The 21618-nt window shown below is 43.8% G+C and overlaps 1 protein-coding gene across 2 annotated transcripts in view; it reads left to right on the top strand.

Annotated features, from left to right (window-relative positions):
- Positions 1 to 21618, top strand: part of atp13a3 (ATPase 13A3) — a 79211-nt gene that overhangs the window by 15210 nt on the left and 42383 nt on the right. For both annotated transcript variants that reach the window (XM_083767464.1, XM_083767465.1), the window contains exons 3-8: positions 10817 to 10905; positions 12187 to 12360; positions 14857 to 15069; positions 16068 to 16138; positions 18024 to 18107; positions 18493 to 18562. In XM_083767464.1, the coding sequence (XP_083623590.1) occupies positions 10855 to 10905; positions 12187 to 12360; positions 14857 to 15069; positions 16068 to 16138; positions 18024 to 18107; positions 18493 to 18562 (663 nt within the window). In that variant the 5' untranslated portion in view covers positions 10817 to 10854. The remainder of the gene's footprint in view (positions 1 to 10816; positions 10906 to 12186; positions 12361 to 14856; positions 15070 to 16067; positions 16139 to 18023; positions 18108 to 18492; positions 18563 to 21618) is intronic.

The raw sequence follows: 21618 nt of genomic DNA on the forward strand, positions 1-21618 counted from the left end.
CTCACTTAAAGCATAAACTCTTTCTTTTCCAGTTCCTGGTTAAATGGTAACTTATTTAGCATTGGAGTAACAGACTGGGTAATATATCTCTCTCTCGGGAGCCTGTGTAATTGTGAACTCCCAGAAGGGCATACGAGGTTAAAAAGTGTTATCTGACTACTAGGTGATCCTGACATAACCGCCTATGTAACTTGGCCTGAGCTTTTTCAGCGACTGCATCGCATTCATCCTTTGAGGCCATTGTTTGAGGCCAGTCTATTCACATTATGTCCATATTCTGAGTCAATCGAGCAGGACAAAGTTGTTATGAAGTGTTGTTTGTACGTATGATGCACTCACCCCGGCATTTCCAGTCATGGCAGAGCTTGTGGAAGTGGCGCAGGGCTTGGTCGCCCGCCCGCCCTGCGCCCAGTGTCTATAGCGCCCACTGGCCTGGGGGGTGGGAGGGGGAGTGGGGTGGGGAGCTCCTACAGTAAAATACTAGGAAGGGTTTGGTCCCAAGCAAAACATGCTGCTGTGTGCCAGGGAAACTGGCTTGATAAGATCTGTGCAGGCGGGGGGTGTTGTCTGGTGGTACAGGGAGGAGGGGAGATGCAGGGGTTGCCCTGCCCTTGGCCATGACACCGTGACACGCTGCAGCACTCTGCCCGAATCCATATCTTTTTGTTTCTCTGTGCTTCTTTCTTTCTTTCTTTCTTTCTTTCTTTCTTTCATTCTTTCTTTCTTTTTTGACTTAAATTTCTGTCTCCCCTTCTCTTGCTCTCGTTATCCCCGCACCCCATCCCGTCTGTCCCCAACTCATGTCGCTCCATTGTTGATCTGACAGCATGTCCTGCCAAAAAATGTGTCTCTCTCTCTCTCTCTCTCTCTCTCTCCCTCTCCCCCCCTCTCCCTCTCTCTCTCTCTCTCTCTCTCTCTCCCCCTCTCCCCCTCTCCCTCCCCCTCTCTTCTGTGTGTTCTTAGTAGTTTAGTTTAAGCCAGTCGCCAGAGGTGTGTGTTCTTAGTAGTTTAGTTTAAGCCAGTCGCCAGAGGTGTGTGTTCTTGTGTGAGCTCAGAGGTGTGTGTTCTTGTGTGAGCTCAGAGGTGTGTGTTCTTGTGTGAGCTCAGGGTTTACAGGGTTGACTACTACTACAGAACATGTTTCTGTCTTACTGTTTAAGAGTCTGCACACCAAAATGTATGATTACTTCAGCGCTAACGCTTTGAGCCGACCAGGCTCTTTTTCAGATCTGTCTTACATTTTGCTAGCCCTCAGTTGGAAAAAGAATTCTGGGTGATAATTTGATTGTCAAATATTCCGGTATTAATTAAATGTTTTATATATATATATATATATATATATATATATATGCCAGTGTTTTTCCAGTGCTTATTCTAAAAAACCCGGAAAATATATTTTGTAACCACGATAATCGTACAATGGGCCATTGTATAAAGCTTGTTTTGACCAAAAATGCAATCTGGGAAAAGTACTGACCCGGTGGGAGCCAACCCAAGGTCCAGTACTGTAGACACAGTGGTGCGACTGCAGAGTTAACCACACCACAGAGCTCAAGATCCTCATGGTAGACAGGATGGTGGCTTTGGTATCGCAGCCTTATTTATTCACTAAATGTTTAAAAATGTATCAATACTTAGTCAACAGACCAGGTTTCGACCAGGTTTGACTTGGTGAGCTTCTTCACGGTCAGCCTTATTCTTTCAGCTGCGACCACAGCATTGTGTAAAATGGACTTGGGGCAAAATATTTAATAAGGTAAAACCATAATTCAAACTAAGCAGCAGTACGTTGGCTCATACTTGTCATATCATAAGTGCAATTGTAAAGCAAGGACGCCCGCACGACTCCAATGTCTTAGTTTCTCTGAACTCTAAAAATGTCAGTCGTTCTTCGATTTTTCAAAAATAGCAGACCTACAAGCTCGTAGCGCGCCACTCGGTGGCGCGCTATGAGCTTGTAGATCGGGTTCCCGTTCAGAATGGGTTATACTATCATAAGTGCAAGACTGCAAGTACAAGGTGTTAGTGCTTCAATCAGTCTCTTTAGTCAGATGATCATGCTGTAGTAGGTAATGGTATATAACAAGAGCACAATGAAATGGCTTTGATTTTGCTGACTGGCAGCCAACAAACAGCTCCAGAAGCTGACCCAGATACGGTAACTCCCTCTGAGAATCTTAAGACTTTTCCTTTCATATCAAAATTGTCAGGAATGCCTGTCAGGAATTGCTGGTCTCAAAACTCATTTGCCCTGGGCTCCACCCTCTCGGGCTCCACACATGAGCTCCATGGGATCTTCTACAGGATGGTGATGCCATTTTCCAAGATAACTTATTGGTCAGTATGCAGTGCTTTTATATGCATTTATCTGTTGTCTTGAACATAACCTCTTTGGAGCAGGTTAGTGTAGTTTACCATAGTTGGTATACCCTGCTATGAAATAAACCACTGTCGTCATAACTGTGAAAACCAATGGTTCAACCTGAGGTTTTCTTGCTAACCCATTTTCTGACATATCGCTATCAGTTGACCAATCGGCATTTGTGGAATGACGAATGTTATATAATACTGTCCTTTGAGCATAGTTCAGTGATCCTGTCACAGGGCAACCCGTGCGTTATACACACATACACCCATGGAGAACGAAGCACACACCTCCTAAACTACACTTCCATCCATTTAACTCACTTTGCCGGCCGGCTTGGAAGACTGTGGAAATAGACATGAGTGCATTTTTATTTATTTTGTAACTCAGTGAATTGTAAAAGAGAACACAAGTACTTTGCAAAGATTTTCACAGCATGTTTATGGTCAATTGTGTAATTGTTTGGGTTTGAGTCAACCAGAAGTTAACAACCAGAAGGTAACACCCAGGGAGAGCTGCTAGGGGGGGGGGGGGGGCAGTCATTGCAGGGTTTATATCCTAACACAGTTTCTCAAGTTCTGGGTTTGTTTCCCTATAATTAGTTTTCAAGTGATTTTCTATGTTGTCTTTTTGTAAGTTTAGTGTTTTGTTTTGTTCGAGGCCTTTCCACTGTAAATGACCTGCATCAGGGAAAACACCCTAATTGGTATTGCTTGATTCTGTCACGTTTTGGAGCCTTGGCCACTCGGCCAACTTTACAGATCCACCCTAGCTAATTTATGCCTGAAAGTATGTTGCAAACCAAACCACGGCTCTGTTTGCGTGTGTTTTTGTCTACTGGTACATAACATTCACGGCTCGGAATTGCGAAAGTTTTGGACCTCAAAGTAGGGAGAATTTGTGTGAGTGCAAATAATTGTTGTGAGAGGAAATGTTAGTCAGAACAAGTGCTCCTCTTCCCCTGCCATCTGGACACAGAGCTGTGAGCTGACAGTATCTCTGGTACTAGAGTAGCGTGGAGATAGTTTACTCATTGACACAACGGAGCAGAGATGGCGCTGGGCGCTACTGTGCTGCCATTCCAGCGTGCAATCTCACCATTATTAGTAAGTAAAATGTATTCCTCCTACGTATGTCCAGCTGTGAGGGTTTGTGTGTACACAAACATTGGCTGATCACCCCATAGCAATGATTTGATTGGCTGAGCATACATATTGAAAAGTGAGGGCAGAAAAGTGAAGACGCCAGAAGTGATTGGCCGGAATGACAGTTATTATGATTTGATTGGCTGAGCACGGAATGTGATGTATGATGATGATGATAGTGCCCCCTCACTTTACACAGTCTCAGTGAAAAGACGGATGGAAGAAGGACAGACAGACACAGGCAAGGAGAGTTCATTTTAAGTTCTGGCCCGGCCCCAGGATATTGCTTAATTCCCCAGTGATGTTCTACCACATAGTACTACTACTTTCACCATTTAATTTTACTACTAGTTTTTGCTAGTGCTCCTATCTTTGACACCGTGAGGGCCCGGGCCTATTTAATCCATTAATAAAATATGCCCATCGTCAGCAAGCGCCTCTAGGCTTGCTGACGATGGATCAGTTTTCATAGCACTAATTTGATTATCAATCTCCGTCTCGGGCACATGACCGTGCACTTGAACTTGATGGTGATTTACGTCATGGGCCCGACGGTGTTAACTAGGGAACACCGGTGATACCACGTATAAAAATAGATGTTGAGCCCTTATGTGTGCACCCATCCCTGCAGTACAAATGTCATCAGCAGCATGCCTTGTTCTATCTTACACTGGCATCTAGATCCAGAGACACCCAAATCCACCCCAAGTACAAAGAGGGTCAGGGCGTCCCACTGGGCACAAACGCTCCGTTTTGTTATTTCACACCCACTCTGTGTGGCACAACGCCCATGAACCCATCACACTATCCACCTACTGCCTCTGCCTACTGCCACCCACAGTTGGGTCGGCATGACAACTGCCTAGGATGTTTCCTGCTTGGGTGGGAACCCAGTCAGCATCCCCAACCAAGCATGCAGGATTGAGAGATTTATTTCTGACATCATCTGACCACCTGGACAATTGGTCATTCCAGGTCAGGAAGTGACGGAAAACATTCAGCAGGTTTTTAAGTGGTGCAACCACTTCATTAACCCGTTTAGACCGTACGACGTGTGGGAACGTCCTAACTAATACAACTAGCGCATTTTCATTGATGTCAAACGAGAGAAAAATATGACACTAATTAGCCCGCAGACCCCCATTTGAAGAGATATGCCGGGACCCACATACGAGAAGATTGTTTTACGGTTCTGGAAGTGATTCTCAACCCGTTTAACCCATTCTGACCGGGCACCCATTTTGGTGTCGGCATCATGTTATGCTTTAGCTATTGAAAAATAGCAGATCTAAAAGCTCATATCGCGCCACCGAGTGGCGCGATACGAGCTTGTAGGTCTGCTATTTTTGAAAAATCGAAGAACGACTGACATTTTTTTAATCTGATCTCAGGTCAGAATGGGTTCATCAGACCAGTGTGTGTCCAGTGGAAACCTCGTATGAATCTGATCTCAGGTCAGAATGGGTTAATTTCAAGGACCCCCAGTTTGACATGCATATTGGTCTACAGACCCCCATTTAATATCAATTCTATCTGGGACCCCAATTTATATTGTAAAATCAATGTTGATTAACTCTGAGAGTGTACAAATGGACCCGTTTCAAACTATCATTTAGCTGGGGACCCCCTGGAACTCCCTCAAGGACCCCTGGTCTAAACCGTAACTGATACCTCATTTCTGGCTGTTAACCTTTTGACTTATATGTCAAGTTCACACACACACACACACACACACACACACACACACACACACACACACACACACACCAGTTGTGCTAGCAGCAGCTGAATAACTGAGTCATCAGATGTTTGCGTTACCCTATATGCAGTGAGCTCCCTCTCCCCTTCTCTCAGCTGTCCATCAGTACTTTCAAACTATAAGGTGTGTGGTGTGCACGCACACATGCACGCACACACACACACATGCACGCACACACGCATGCACGCACCACGCATGCACGCACGGGAAAGTAACGGTGGCGGCTGTGGCTGGCAGGAGGCAGAGCAGGTCGTCCAATGATCCCTGGGTCGGCGGTTCGAATCCCGGCTCCTCCTCCTGTCCACATGTCGAAGTGTCCTTGGGCAAGACACTGAACCCTACATTGCCTCCAATGAGTCGGTCGGTGTGAGCTTTGCCACCATTGGTGTGTGAATGTGGGAAGTGAGGACGCTGGCGTTGACTGTTCGCCGCCTCCTAATGTATGAATGAATGAACTTTGTAAAGCGCTTTGAGCACTTGGAAAAGCACTATAAAATGCAATTCAGGTGGAGGCCAGCGAGGTCAAACAGCTGTTGGCTGTACTGTCATGCTTGTATTTGGGTATTGGCCTTGGCCGGCCAAATGGACCACTGAGCTATAGTTAGACATTGCTGTGCTCCATACTTATCATAATACTGTAACACTGTACTATGACTTAATACTCCCCCCATTTTTGAAGGGCGCTAGCCCCTCCTATATACAGGTTTAATGTTTGTCTTTCCTAGACAGACATTATAAACGCCATTGACAATGGACAGAGTTTAATTTTTGTTTTGTCACAAACATTAAATGCCATTAACAATGAACAGAGTTTAATGTTTGTTTTTTCTGTCACTGACAGACAAACATGTTATGTTATGATGTTATGTTATGATATCGCAATGATGTAAGATGATCAGGGTTGGTAAAGCGCCCCTCACTTCACACCGGTGTGATTTTATTATGGTGCCTTTTCACTTTACCGTTGCGTTAATTGCTAAAGAATTACCGGTGGTCAATATTGAAACGCTTAATTTCCTTTTATATTATACACAAATTAAAATCACAACTTGATATGGAATGTTGAAATAAACCTATAATAAATAAGCTATAAACCAAAACATTGATTGATTGAAATATTTATTAACAGTTTGTAGAATTTACAGTACATTTTAAGCACAAACTCAAACATGACAGTGATGTGCAAAATGCTTAAACCTTCACCAAAGTTTTCCAGTTTCCACTATGCCATATACCTGAGAATGTCAGAAACTTGCCAAAAATGTTGCTCTTTATTGGTCAACGTTTCGGTCGATTAGACAGACAATTGTCTGTCCTGATGAAGGTCTAATCGACCGAAACCAATAAAGAGCAACATTTTTGGTTTCTGACAGTGTGCGGGACCCTTCTTTGTTTTTATAAGATAACCTTTTTAAAGGGATTGTGACATTAAACAAAAGGTTTTGGAATTGTTCTTATTTTTTTTAGGTTTTCTAATCTCAATTGCACCCAAAAAACATGAACTTTTAACATTCAGTAGATTTTCTGTGATCTGGGGTTTTCGGGCTCAAACAGGTGCTCTGATTTGCCGGCAGGCACCGGAAGTGATGTAAGACCCTGCAAATCCCATATATGTCAATGGGATTTGCCAGCAGATGTCACTGTTTTCACTGTGTTGCCTGTTTTCATTGTAGCTCAAAAGGCTTCCAAACCCCAAAGAAAACTTCAGACCACAGAAAATCCACTGAATGTTCAAAGTTCAGGTTTTTTGGGTGTAATTGAGGTCATAAAAATTGATGAAATTCATGAAAATGAATGTCATAAAACCTTTAAAGTATGCTTTATTGCCCTACGCACCTGTCACTAGCCTTCTGAGCTGTGCATCGGCCTTTTGCTACCTGAGAATCAAACCATAATGTTAAAACACCCACCAAAGCCTCCTCCGTCCACTGGCCTTGGTACTAGTTTTCATTCGTGGACGTTTGTTATTCCATAACAATATATTTCGAGCATACACATTTGCCAGTATAGTTCTGTTACCCTTGATTTCACAAAGAATCAACTGAATTCTTCCTGCTTCATCCACACTCATGCAGCGTTGACACTAGAGACGACAAAGCAACAGGCTACAATTGTTTAACATTAACCCATTCTGACCTGAGATCAGATTCTAAAGATGTCTTCTACATCCTGACAGTTTTCTGAAAAAGCTATGTTTCTATGTCATTCGTTCTGCGATTTTTCAAAAATAGCAGACCTAGTGGCGCGCTATGAGCTTGTAGATCTGCTATTTCTCAATAGCTAAAGCATAACATAATGCATAACATTAAGCTAAGGTAGTTGCTGCGTGACTGGTGTGAAAAAAAAAGTTGAGTTGGCTTCAACTTCTTTCAGCGACAATGACGCAGTGAAGTGTCAATCAATCATGTGTTTGTGTTTCACAATTTCCACACTACTTCTCTCTCCCCACACTTACTGCTCCATTGTGTGAAAAGAAGAAAACCTTTTCTTAACTGGTACTAGTGGTAACCAGTCCCCAGTACTAGTTAACACCTTGAGGGCCCCGGCCTATTTAATCCATTAACACATTCTGACCTGAGATCAGATTCATACGAGGTTTCCACTGGACACACACTGGTCTGATGAACCCATTCTGACCTGAGATCAGATTCTAAAAATGTCAGTCGTTCTTCGATTTTTCAAAAAATAGCAGACCTACAAGCTCGTATCGCGCCACTCGGTGGCGCGATATGAGCTTGTAGATCTGCTATTTTTCAATAGCTAAAGCATAACATGATGCCAACACCAAAATGGGTGCCCGGTCAGAATGGGTTAATAAAATGTGCCCATCGTCGGCAAGCTAGGCTGTAGAGCGATGCGATCAGTTTTCATAGCACTAATTTGACGGAGATTATCAATCTCCGTCTCGGGCACATGACCGTGCACTTGAACTTGACGCGATTTACGTCATGGGCCCCGATGGAGTTAACTCCTGCAGTGGCCTACAATAAGAAAACAATAAGAAGTAAAACATAAACATTCATGTAATAAAATCTACAAAATGTCTCTGCAAAGCCGGAAGCTTAAAGGACAACTTTAGTTTTTTTTCAACCAAGGTTCATGTTTTAGGTTGTTATTAGAGAAACTAAAAGGTGAGTGTTAATTTTCTTTCATTTGCTGCTTTCTTTCGTTTTGGGTATTTTAGCAGTTTTTGACAGGGGGGCGGGGGCATTCGAGCATGGGGAAAAATATGTATTTTTTTACAAAATATTATGGCGATTTATTATTTTATTATTTACTATAGTACTAATAAACCCAAGAAATTACATCTGGCCACAGAAGATCACAGGATCTACTGAATGTGAAGGTAGCCTACTGGGGGAAGGCTTATACTGTGTGTATAGGCTCAATATGTCAGTTTGTCACATTCAGTAGATCCTGTGATCTTTTGTGGCCAGATGTAATTTCTTGGGGTTTATTAGGACTAAATAATAAAAAAATAAATCGCCATAATATTTTGTAAAAAAATACATACTTAGCCCCATGCTCGAATGCTCCCGCCCCCCTGTCAAAAAGAGCTAAAATCCCTAAAACGAAAGAAAGCAGCAAATGAAAGAAAATGAACACTCACCTTTTAGTTTCTCTAATAACAACCTAAACCTAAAACATGAAACCTTGGTTGAAAAAAACTAAAGGTGTCCTTTAACGCTGTGGGAGAGGGGTTTGACATTCAATCAACGTGAACTCGTGACATGGTTTTAAAAGAAGCATGTCGCGGTGTCCTCAACCCTGAGAGGGAAGGCGTAGATAGAGCAATTTGTAACTAATTACTTTAAAAGTCAAGCGTATTATTGTTACTATTTCCATGGCCATCTCTGTACTTTTGTCCACTTTCTACTTCTTCACTTTCTATATTGAAGTAAGTGATTGCTTTGAACTTTTCAAAGTATTAAAGGACAACTTTGGTTTTTTTCAACCAAGGTTCATGTTTTAGGTTGTTATTAGAGAAAGTAAAAGATGAGTGTGTTTTTGACAGGGGGAGGAGGCATTCGAGCATGGTGCTAAATATGTATTTCTTTACAACATTTTATGGTGATTTATTTTTGTATTATTTACTATAGTCCTAATATACCCCAGGAAATTACATCTGGCCACAGAAGATCACAGGATCTACTGAATGTGATCTACCTACTGGGGTAAGGCTTATACTGTGTGTATAGGCTCAATATGTCACACATTCAATAGATCCTGTTATCTAATGTGGTCAGATGTAATTTCTTGGGGTTTATTAGGACTAAATAATAAAAAAATAAATCGCCATAATATTTTGTAAAAAAATACATACTTAGCCCCATGCTCGAATGCCCCCGCCCCCCTGTCAAAAACTGCTAAAATACCCAAAACAAAAGAAAGCAGCAAATGAAAGAAAATTAACACTCCCCTTTTAGTTTCTCTACTAACAACCTAAAACATGAACCTTGGTTGAAAAAAACTAAAGTTGTCCTTTAAATTAGTGCTCCACCCGCTTCAAAATGTCTATTAAAATGTTTCCTAGGAATGCCAGGGCATCGCCCTCCTCACTGCCTTCCTAGAAACCTGTTGAAACATAAATTATTCCTTTGCTCCTCTTTCTCAAGGTCATCCAGTGTTTGTTGGAGAGCTGCCAGGACGCAGTCTCATTGTTCATCCCCAGTGTACTCCCACTGGCCTCCTCCAGGCAGCATTAGACAGGCAGCATTGAGATATTATGCAGTTTGAAGCAGTTTGCTATCTGTAATGCATGTAATTGCCCAATAACATATAGCTTCTTGTCAGGGATCCCACCCAGTCACCTGTCCCAAGATTAGACAACTTTGGCCCCTTCAACGCCTATATATACACAGTAAAATCCTCAGTGTTGATTTAACTAAATTGACGATGAGGATTTGACCGTGTAATGATTAGGCCGTACTAGTAAACGGTATGACGGTGTGGATTATTGTTTGACATGCAGACAACGTTGTTATTGACCGTACTGTTACTGTTACTGTAAAGTAAGTAGCCTTGCCGAGCCATGAGGCCCATAGGGCAGGAGCCTATCTCCTGTTTCTGTAGCCATGAGGCCCATAGGGGCAGGAGCCTATCTCCTGTTTCTGTAGCCATGAGGCCCATAGGGCAGGAGCCTATCTCCTGTTTCTGTAGCCATGAGGCCCATAGGGCAGGAGCCTATCTCCTGTTTCTGTAGCCATGAGGCCCATAGGGGCAGGAGCCTATCTCCTGTTTCTGTAGCCATGAGGCAGCTTGATGTACAAGTACACCCCCTGGACATGACGCTAGTATGTCGCAGGGACCCCCAAGGGACATTACCCCCAATCCAACCCTTGATGCTGAGTGTCAAGCAGGGAGGCACTGGGTCCCATTTTTAGAGTCTTTGGTATGACCCGGCCGGGGATCGAACCCCGACCTCCCAGTCTCAGGGCGGACACTCTAACCACAAGGCCACTGAGCTGGTTACTGTATGTGGGGGATAATGTTGTCGTCGTCTGTGCTCTCTGGACTGATATGGTGTTGTTTGTCTTGTTGTTCCAGTGACTGGACAGAGGGGCGTGGTCTAAACGGTCTGCAGCATGGAACGAGAAGACATGAAGGTTCTCAACAAGGGAGAGGAGGATGAGATGGTAAGTCACTCTGGACCAGTGGTCTGGTACCAGTGGTCTGGTACCAGTGGTCTGGTACCAGTGGTTCACTCTGGACCAGTGGTCTGGTACCAGTGGTCTGGTACCAGTGGTTCACTCTGGACCAGTGGTCTGGTACCAGTGGTCTGGTACCAGTGGTTCACTCTGGACCAGTGGTCTGGTACCAGTGGTCTGGTACCAGTGGTTCACTCTGGACCAGTGGTCTGGTACCAGTGGTGAATCAATGCTCTATTCCACTGGTACCTATATGCTATTTCTCCCCATCTCACACTGTGCTACTGGTGCCATCAATGAATGCTCTATACCAGTGGTTCCCAAACTTTTTAGCCTGTGCCCCAAAAGAGAAATTGGACGTTTGCCCGGGACCCAAACTAGTGAAAATGGCAGATATACAAGCTCACAACGTGGTGCGAAGCGCCACGTTGTGAGCTGGTAGATCGGCTACTGTGTGCGTGCATGCATGCGTGTATATCTACCCACAAGTGTATATCTTGCGCCACCCCTCGGGCTGCATTTTGCATGTCTTAAGTACCAGGTCTTATTACCTAACTTGAGTAAACTAAAGACCTGGAGGCGTGATCAATGCCATTTGGCTATTCTGAGTGGCCAAAGAGCAATGATCACGCCTCCAGTATGTTTTGTGATATGATGCACTGATTGGTTGGCACTTTTAATTTCGTTGTACACGTTGCAATGACAAATAAAGATCTATCTATCTACTTAAAGGGATTGTGACATTAAAAAAAAGGTTTTGGAATTGTTCTTGTTTTTTTTTAGGTTTTCTAATCTCAATTGCACCCAAAAAACATGAACTTTTAACATTCAGTAGATTTTCTGTGATCTGGGGTTTTCTGGCTCAAACAGGTGCTCTGATTTGCCGGCAGTAAGTGACATCACTTACTGCAAATCCCATATATGTCAATGGGATTTGCCAGCAGATGTCACTGTTTCACTGTGTTGCCTGTTTTCATTGTAGCTCAAAAGGCCCCAAAAACCCCAAAGAAAACTTCAGACCACAGAAAATCTTCAGAGTTCAGGTTTTTTGAGGTCATAAAACCTAAAAGAAAAAAGAAAAATAAATTAAAATGAATGTCATAAAACCTTTAAGACACGCAACACCGTCTTTTAAAGTGAACACGTATGCTGGCACTGGGAACTGGGGTTTATGCTAACTGCCTCGAAGTCAAACCCCACTGACCTCATCTCCATCTCCATCTCCATCCCCCCTCCTCACCTCCCCTCCCCTCCCCTCCCGTCCTCCAGGAGCTGCAGAGTTACCGTCTGTGTCGCTGGCGTCTGGCTCTGGTGGGCCTGGGGGTTGTGTTCACGGGGGGCTTCCTGCTGCTGCTGCTCTACTGGATGCCCGAGTGGTGTGTGAAGTCCACCTGCTGCCGCAGTACCGCCCGCGACGCCCAGGTGGTGCTGTTACGCTCCACCGTGAGTCCTATCTCTCTGTGTGTGTGTGTGTGTGTGTGTGTGTGTGTGTGTGTGTGTGTGTGTGGCTGCGTCTTTATGAGGACCGGTAATCCCCAGGAGCATGGGTTTTCAACAGGTGGTCCGTGGAGGTATTGCATGTGGTCCCTGACCATGCATCTAGTAATGTAGGATTTGTTGATTTGTTTTAAATGTTCTTTCCACTAGTTGAGAAATCGTGAACTGAATGACCTGGTGACCTATGATGAGTCCATCCATGTAGTCATTTACTGACAAGTTGGAGTTCAAGAAATTCAACAGAAAAAGGGAGTTAGAATCTCAAGAAGGGGGAAGTGCACCGGATTGTCTGGTTGAGTCATTAGGACATTTTACCGAGTAGTCAACGGTTGAGAAACAGTGGGATGCATGGGATGCATAGCAAGTGTTAACTTACAAAAGCACTAATCTTAGCCCATATCCCCACCCAACACAATAGTGGGCCCCAGGTTGATATAAGTCAGGGTGGTGGTCCCTGGTTCACAATCAGTTGAAAACCCCTGCCCAGGAGGATAGAAAAAGGTATAGAAAGTTATGCTTAACTTATACTCTGTCATTCGATGTGTCAAAGATGGCATATTCAGCTCAGTTATTTCCGTTGCACAGTGAGGTACAAATCAGGCTCTGGGACATTTTACCTCTCAAATGATTTTAGGGTTGAAATGTAAACAAATCATAAGAAAATACATTATCTAACTACATTAATGTGATTAAGGAATGGTACAGGTGTCAATGGAACACTAGCCTGGCCTAGCCAGTGTGATTTCTGGTCGTCAAAATAAGAAAAACGTTCGCTCTGAAAGAATATATATCCAAAGATTTGTGACACATTTTTACGTTTTTTTCAAAAATAGCTTAATAGATCTGCTATTTTTCAATAGCTAAAGTATAACATAATGCTTAGTTAACCCATTCTGAACGGGAACCCATCAGAGCATGTGAGCGGAGCGGAGCGGGAGCGGAGCGAGCGAGGAGCGGAGCGGGAGGATTTTGACGTGAGCGCGGAGCGGGTTTTTAAATGTGTCAGATTGACTTCCGGAGCGAGAACTGTCCTCCGCTCTGAGCCGCTCCGAGCCGCTCAATGCACACGGCACGGCTAATTTACATCATGCTCCAAAAAAGACCGCATGTTGCAGCAACATGCGGTCTTTTTTGGAGCATGATGTAAATTAGCCGAAATTAGCCGAAACGAAGGCCTTCAGGTTTAATTAGCCAATTTCAGGAAAACAGCATTTTATTTTTCCCCCGTCATTTCTTTCTGCTGAGCGGAGCGGGCATCTGAGTGTAGCCTCGGAGCGAGCACGGAGCGGGGAGCGCTCCATGCGTAAATGAAGGTGAGCGCTGAGCGAGCGAGGAGCGGCGTGGGGGAGATGAACGTGAGCGCGGAGCGAGCGTAACAAAAGCCGCTATTTTTGAAAAATCAAAGAACGACTGACATTTTTAGAATCTGATCTCAGGTCCCGAGGCTGATGGAATACAATATTATTGACATCCACATTCAACCCCATCAATATGAACTGTACTCCAATTGACACCATGTCTCATGATCTCAGTAGCGTATTATTTGTTGTTGTTTTGTCATATGATGGGACTGAAAGAGCTGAAGTCATAGTTTTATAGCATCCACTCCCAAAAGTAGAACGGTTAGAGTACTGACCTTATCAGAATCACAGTGTCGGTGGGTTCAAGTCTTGGCCGGGGACCTTTTGCTCCGGGCATTCCTTTCATTCGTCACTGTGCTATATAATAAAAAGCAGGAAAAAGGCCCAAAAGATGTCATATTTTAGAACAAAACATGCTAACCGTCATATGAAAACCATTGTCCAAATCCTCATCCTGGCAGCATCCATTTTGTGAGTTTACTCATGTGTGCTTTTGATGATTTATTTTATACCATGTTGTATGACGGTGTCATGTGTTCAAAGTAGCCGTGCAACAAAGTAATACCTGTTCCCCAAAACAGTGACTATTGTTTTCACAGTATAAGTTGGCCTTTGGATGCCTCCAAGCAAATGTCCCACATGCAGCCCAGGGGTTTTATGTGCTAACCTCATTCTCACATGCCACAGAGTACATGTGAGCGAATACAACCAATCGATTGTATCAGCGCAGAAAATACATTTCCGGCACAGCCAGGCCGACAGCCAGGCGGACACAGGCTCACATGCAACCATGCTTGTGCAAACAACTTGACATTTGTGCAGTAGCGCCCTGTGTGTGTGTGGTGTGTGTGTGTGGTGTGTGTGTGTGTGTGCGTGTGTGTGTGTGTGTGTGTGTGTGTGTGTGTGCGTGCGCAGTCACACATGCACCCACACACACACACACACACACACACACACGTGTGTGTTCCCGTGACCGTGAAGAGAATTCTGGACCGAGAGGCAGACACACTACAACACCCCAAACAAGAATGTCAGTTTGCATTAGTGATTCATTGCATCATGTGTGTGTCTGTGTGACCAGGACGAGTTCCGACGCTGGTTCCTGGCCAAGGTGCGAGTGATGCTGGCCCCCGGGAGGGACCCCTACCACAGCCTGGAGACCCAGACCACCTCCCTCCCCTCCTCCCCCACCTCGGCCTCCCCTTCCCTGGCCAACGGATACACCCCCCACCCCGCGGACGGCAGTCCCGCTCAGGACCTCATCAGGCGCTACGCCGATTACCAGCCCACACAGGTCTGAATCACACACACACACACACACACAGGCGCTATGCCGATTACCAGCCCACACAGGTCTGAATCACACACACACACACACACAGGCACTATGCCGATTACCAGCCCACACAGGTCTGAATCACACCCACACACACACGCACACGCACACGCACACGCACACACACACACACACACTGTCTCATACTTTCTTAACACACAAACTCTCTTAGACATCTCTCTCTCTCTATCTCTCTATCTCTCTATCTCTCTCTCTCTCTCTCTCTCTCTCTCTCTCTCTCTCTCTCTTGGACATTCTCCATTTAAATCCAGAGTTTCTCGCTCAGGTCTCTTTGATGACAAATGTTATTGACAACGCTCCACACGTCCCAAACTCACAAACTCTTCTCCCTTCTGGCTCCAAAACTGTGGAATGCACTTCCCATTACAGTCAGAACTGCAGCATCACTCCCAAACTTCCGCCATAGTCTGAAAACCCACCTTTTCAGACTCCATCGTGGCCCATAGCACTACCCCCTTAGATAGCACTTTTTAGACTTAGATAGCATTTGATACAGACTTATAGCATGTTATGTAGATAGCACTATAAGTGCATTTTATGTAGTCATAGCACGTCATAGTACATATGTATAGCATAGTATAGTATAGTATAGTATAGTATATATTTATAGTTTATATGTATAGTTTAATTATATAGATATTCCACTGTTACGTTCTTACTAGCTTAAGCATGTTTCATGATAAATGCTTTTTATGTGATGTATTCCCATGCTTTTTTGTTCTTGCTTAATGTAAGTCGCTCTGGATTAAGAGCGTCTGCTAAATGCCTAAATTGTAAATTGTAATTGATGACAAATGTTATTGTTTCTCTCCATCTCTGCCTCTCTCTCTCTCTCTCCCTCCCTCTCCTCCTGCCTCTCTCTCTCTCCCTCCCTCTCCTCCTGCCTCTCCCCATGTCCGTTCCCATGTCTCCCCCCCCGCCTGTCCTTTCCTCAGATCCGTTATTTTACGCTCCACAGCACAACATACTACTGGAACGACAACCTGCAGAACTTTGAGGTTCTAACGTAAGCACTCTGTCTCTGTCGTCTGCGTATCGTATATATCTGCTGACACCTTCACACTTCACCGGCTCCGCATCGTTCGTTCTGCTGCCTCTCCTCCAGCGTACTGTACTCTGACAGTACAGATAGAACACTGATGGATGCTAGTATGAATCTGACCATGTTGACAGAAGTCAACATCACATAACCAGGGGTGCACACTATTATTTTGGGTTAGTACTTAACCCATTCTGACCTGAGATCAGATTCATAACGAGGTTTCCGCTGGACACACACTGGTCTGATTAACCCATTCTGACCTGAGATCAGATTCTAAAAATGTCAGTCGTTTTCAAAAATAGCAGACCTACAAGCTCGTATCGCGCCACTCGGTGGCGCGATATGAGCTTGTAGATCTGCTATTTTTCAATAGCTAAAGCACAACATGATGCCAACACCAAAATGGGTGCCCGGTCAGAATGGGTCAAAGGAGCACCTGCCCATGTAGTTTAGTTTACAGACGTTCGTATCCTGCCACAACTTTATGCTGCTTTAACACGGGGCAGATGCAACTGATGCAAAGCTACACTAGTACACCTAGTGTCAGTGTCGTCGTCAAGCAGCAGTACTGTATATCCCACTGGCAGCACCTGTCCGTTTATCTCTAGCACAACCACAAACGTCCAACACACATACAATGAATAACTCACCTAATGCTGCCTGCAGGTTCCATGTTTAATCCCAGCGTGTGTAACCTACATTATTGTCTAAGTGACAGTTTTAATATTGTAAACATGGTCACTAACGTGGTTTAGCGACTAGCACTTTGACAGCTCATCCATCGTAGCTTGTTTACAAGTGAAACGGACTTTCTGTACAGAAACTGCCATCAAAATAAGAGCCACTTGTAATGATTAGTCAACACTAGTTTTTATTTCTAAGTGTACTTACAGGACGTTAACATCTCATTTGAGTTCCTTTTGAATGCCTGTCAGCATTCTCTAAATCCCTGTCTCTCAGCTGGTGCGCAAATGCACCCTCCATGCCTTTGATCTACCGCGCACCAAACCGTTTTGACGACGCATGCACACTGGCACACCGCTTGTGTGCACCCCTGCTCATAACCCTTTAAGACCTGAGGCAGATTCTACGAAAACCTTCAAAAGTAGTTTTTCTTTTGTAGTTTTCTTTTTCATAGTTTGATTGTGCAGTCCTCCCTCGTACAGCTCTTTGTGTTAAATGTGAGGTTCATGCAACCAGACAGAGTAGCGGGAGCTAAACCATGCATAATCTCATAAGCTAGGCAGACAATTTAGTATTTGAGGTTTCCACTGCTAAGAAGATTATACCGCTTTAGAAATTTTGGAAGATGAAAAAGTAATGCCTTCTTGTCTCAGGTTTTAGTGGCTTGTTTCTACAATGATTACAGCGGTTTTAAGTATATATATATTAACCGTAACCATCAAGTGGAAGTGTATTTTGCTCATTGTATTTGTTCATTAGGAGTTGTCTGTTCATTTTGAAATTTGCCAAACTGAACTTTGCTATGTTACAGACTGTTTATATGGGTGTTGAAGCTGGTGAATCCATGTTGTACTAAAATATCTGTATTCTTAGATGATAATATCCTGCTGTACATCTACGTAAAATAACCTCTTCAGTTATACCATGAGTAAAAAATAACCCATTCATCACCATACTTTTAACTGATGACATTTTCCACACACAGAAGGCAGAATATTAATCTATCGTACTCCAGTATCGAGCCCTGCTGAACAACCAATTGATAAACACGGGGGTTTATAATTGTCAATTTAGCCAAAGTTGGGAGCAGAATGAGAGGTGGAATTTGGTACGGTTGGAAATTGGGCAAAAAATCCATAAAATTGATCTGTCTTTGTGATCTCAGAGGCTTGGAGGATCGGGAGTTAAGTTGCTCCGGGCTGCACTCGGAGCACAGCACAGGGCTCTCCAGCAACCAACAGGAGTACAGGTAACACCGCCAGTACTAACACATTGTACAGTACCTGTTTTTGGTTGTTATACTTTAGCTATTGAAAAATAGCAGATCTACAAGCTCATAGCGCGCCACCGAGTGGCGCGCTACGAGCTTGTAGGTCTGCTATTTTTGACTGTTTAGAACAGTTGCCTTCACAGCGATAGTTTCATGAGTTGACCTGTACGAATATTTATTTTGGATCACAGTTTGCATGACTTCTTCAACACTTTAATATTATGTTTATAACACACACTTTATAAATGTGAAGGTCTTTACTTTACCTTCACTGAGCGTCGCTTTCCATTTGATGGTTTGTGTGAAATGTGACATTTGACCCGTTTGTGTAAATGACTCTCCTCTCTGTCTGACCCTTTGACAGGAGACTGTTCTTTGGAGTCAATGAGATTGCAGTGAAAGTGCCTTCCGTTTTCAAGCTGCTTATCAAAGAGGTGGGGCTCCCTGCACAACACCACGCACTCAGCTGTTTCTCTGGAATTTAAACCCTATAATTAGAAGCTAGTTTGCTCTTTAATGTTTCAACTTGCATTGTGGGAAAACGGCGACGCTAAGAACTGGAATGTGTCTCATCACCGAGCAGTTCAAGTGGGCATCATGCCGGGAGGTTTTTATGGTCAAGTACTGCACTTTGTCAACTCACCGACCGTGAAGTTTGCACAGCTCAGTGTGGGGCAAGTGAGGATTATATGAATCATTGAGAACTCATACTGTGGTCGTAAGTAGCATTGTATGTAGACGGTTTCTGGAAAGGAAAACATATGACAGAATTGTACGGTGTACGCCTGTGCCACTATATGACATAAGTACACATTACAAAGAGAAACGACAGGTGTACACCCGTGCCACTATGACATAAGTACACATGACAAAGAGAAACCACAAGTACGTCAGTCAAGTACGTTGATGGTCCATTATAGACTGCCATGTGCACGTGTTCCTAAAACAAATGCTTTTTTCAGTCAGTCAGACAGACAGACAGACAGACAGACAATATGTCGGTCAGTCGGTCAAACGGACAGACAATAATGTCAGTCAGTCGGTCAAACGGACAGACAATGGGCTGTGTTTTGCGTGTCTTTAAGTACCAGGTCTTATTACCTAACTTGAGTAAACTAAAGACCTGGAGGCGTGATCAATGCCATTTGGCTATTCTGAGTGGCCAAAGAGCATTGATCACGCCTCCAAGTCTTTAGTTTACTCAAGTTAGGTAATAAGACCTGGGCTGCATCCGAATTGCTAGGGTTGTTCCCTACTCCCTACCCCCCATACAGGGATCCAGACTCTAGTGGACTCTATAGTGATGATTTCGGACAATACTCCCTGTATGGGGAGCACCGACTCTGACGTCAATATCGGTAGAGGGCGCTGTAGGTCCGCGGGTTCATGTACTTTTTATTTGCATGAAATCCCCATTAGGTTTTTTCAGATCGCCTCATAAAGAACTGTTTGAAAAATAAACAAATCATCCCGGCCGTTTCAATCATTTGGATATGAAGGATCAACTGTCAAGAAACCAGTCAAAACGCTGCTGCTGAATTTTCGCTAGGAACAGACTGTATCAAATAAGTGACTGCAGGCTGTCACCTCCCTGCAAGGACAATTTTTTTTAAGTTTTAAATTCATGAATGAATAAAGAAAAAATAGGTCAATGAAAATATGTTTGCAGGCATTTAGGCCTATATGTCTATGATAAAAAGGTTATTTTAAAATAACATAGGCCTATGAAAAATAGCCGATCTATAAGCAACGCGACGTCCGTGTTGTGAGCTTGTATCGGGTAGGCCTACTTTTGGTAAAGAATTACCAAAAGTAGCCGATCTACAAGCTCTGCTCACAATAATAATACGGACGTTTGGTGTTAACAGAAACAGCAGTCCAATAAATGACTGCCTACATAATGAAGTTTTAATGTATTTATCGCAATTCAATTAAATAATGTTAGATAGCATATTTTTTCATGGCAGGAATTAATGAATATTAATAAAACATATGTTCGGAGTTCGGACACAATTAATGTGTCTCACATGCATGTATTTAGCCTACGTTTGTGATAAAGAATCTCACAAATATATTCTACAGCAAGCAACTGATTCCTCTCCTAACGTCATGTGCTGGGCCTGGGTGATACAATGGATCAGTAATACTATTGCAAATGAGTAATTTATTATAAATAAAATAAAAAAATTCAAATAAATGCACAGATCATTTGTCTCGAGATCTGTAGCTTCGAGATCCGCCAGGGAAGGGAAAGCGAATGTTTAAAAAGTACATTTGTGTTGAGTTCTTTCGCTGGTTCAACTTCTGCCTCTTCTGAGTTGGAGCGCAATGAGTGCATGCATGCAGAAGCAGCGCACGTGCGCAAACGCGTGCATGTGCGCTCAAGAGCGAGCTTGAGCAATGCATTATGGGGCAGATTTGCTTCGCTGTGTTTTTGTAGTGACCATCGGATGCTCCCTACAATTCCCGGTGCATTGTGGGATACTTCAGTCCACTATGTTAGGGTGCAAAAATGCTCACTACACATTCGGACACTACAACAAAATGGCGGAACGCCAAAGTAGTGCACTATATGGGGCATAGGGAATTAATTCGGACGCAGCCCTGGACACGCAAAATACAGCCCAATATGTCCGTTAGTCAGTGGGATTGAAGTGTCTTCTATGAAGAACATTTTTGGGTCAACAGAATCTGTATTAGTAATGCACACAGCATCTCCAACACCCTGAGGGGAAGCTGATCCACCTTCTATTCCTTTATTCTGTCCTTACTGCTACTTTTCACATTCGCTCATTGGCTGCAGGAGAATGAATATATGCTAATGACGGCACATTTTTGAGGAAGGTTCCAAGGAACAGCAAATGTCCGTGTTCACCTATGTGTTGGTTAATGAGCACCAGTAGGGGCGCTGTTGTGCCAGAAACAGAGAGAGAGAGACAGTGCTGCACTGTTGCCTGCTAATGAGAGAGAGAGAGAGAGAGAGAGAGGAGGGGGGGGAGAGGGGGAAATGATGAGTTTCACATGTCTCTTCTCTGACTGAAAAATGGAGAGAACTACAACAACTCTGATCACGGCATTGACACAGGTACAGTAGAGCCATTTTTGAGTGGTACAACCACTCCAAGGAACAGCAATGTCAGTGTTCACCTATGTGTTGGTTAATGAGTACCAGTACGGGCGTTGTTGTGCCAGAAACAGAGAGAGAGAGAGACAGTGCTGCACTGTTGCCTGCTAATGAGAGAGAGAGGAGAGGAGAGGAGGAGAGGAGAGAGAGGAGGAGAAGGGGGGGGAGAGAAAGAGAGAGAGAGAGAGAGAGAGGGGAGTTTTTTTTTATAGGAGACTGGGCCAGTCCAGAGTCCAGACTATTATGCTAATAAATACATAAAAATGATAAATGACAATGATACAGAGATGCAGGTGCAGAGTGTGAAATTGGCTCGTTGTTCCACGTCATGCCTCTCGTATCTGATAATCCACTCATAAAGATATT

This window comes from Protomyctophum parallelum (assembly GCF_964188405.1).
Source record: "Protomyctophum parallelum genome assembly, chromosome: 6".
Taxonomy (NCBI): Eukaryota; Metazoa; Chordata; class Actinopteri; order Myctophiformes; family Myctophidae; genus Protomyctophum; species Protomyctophum parallelum.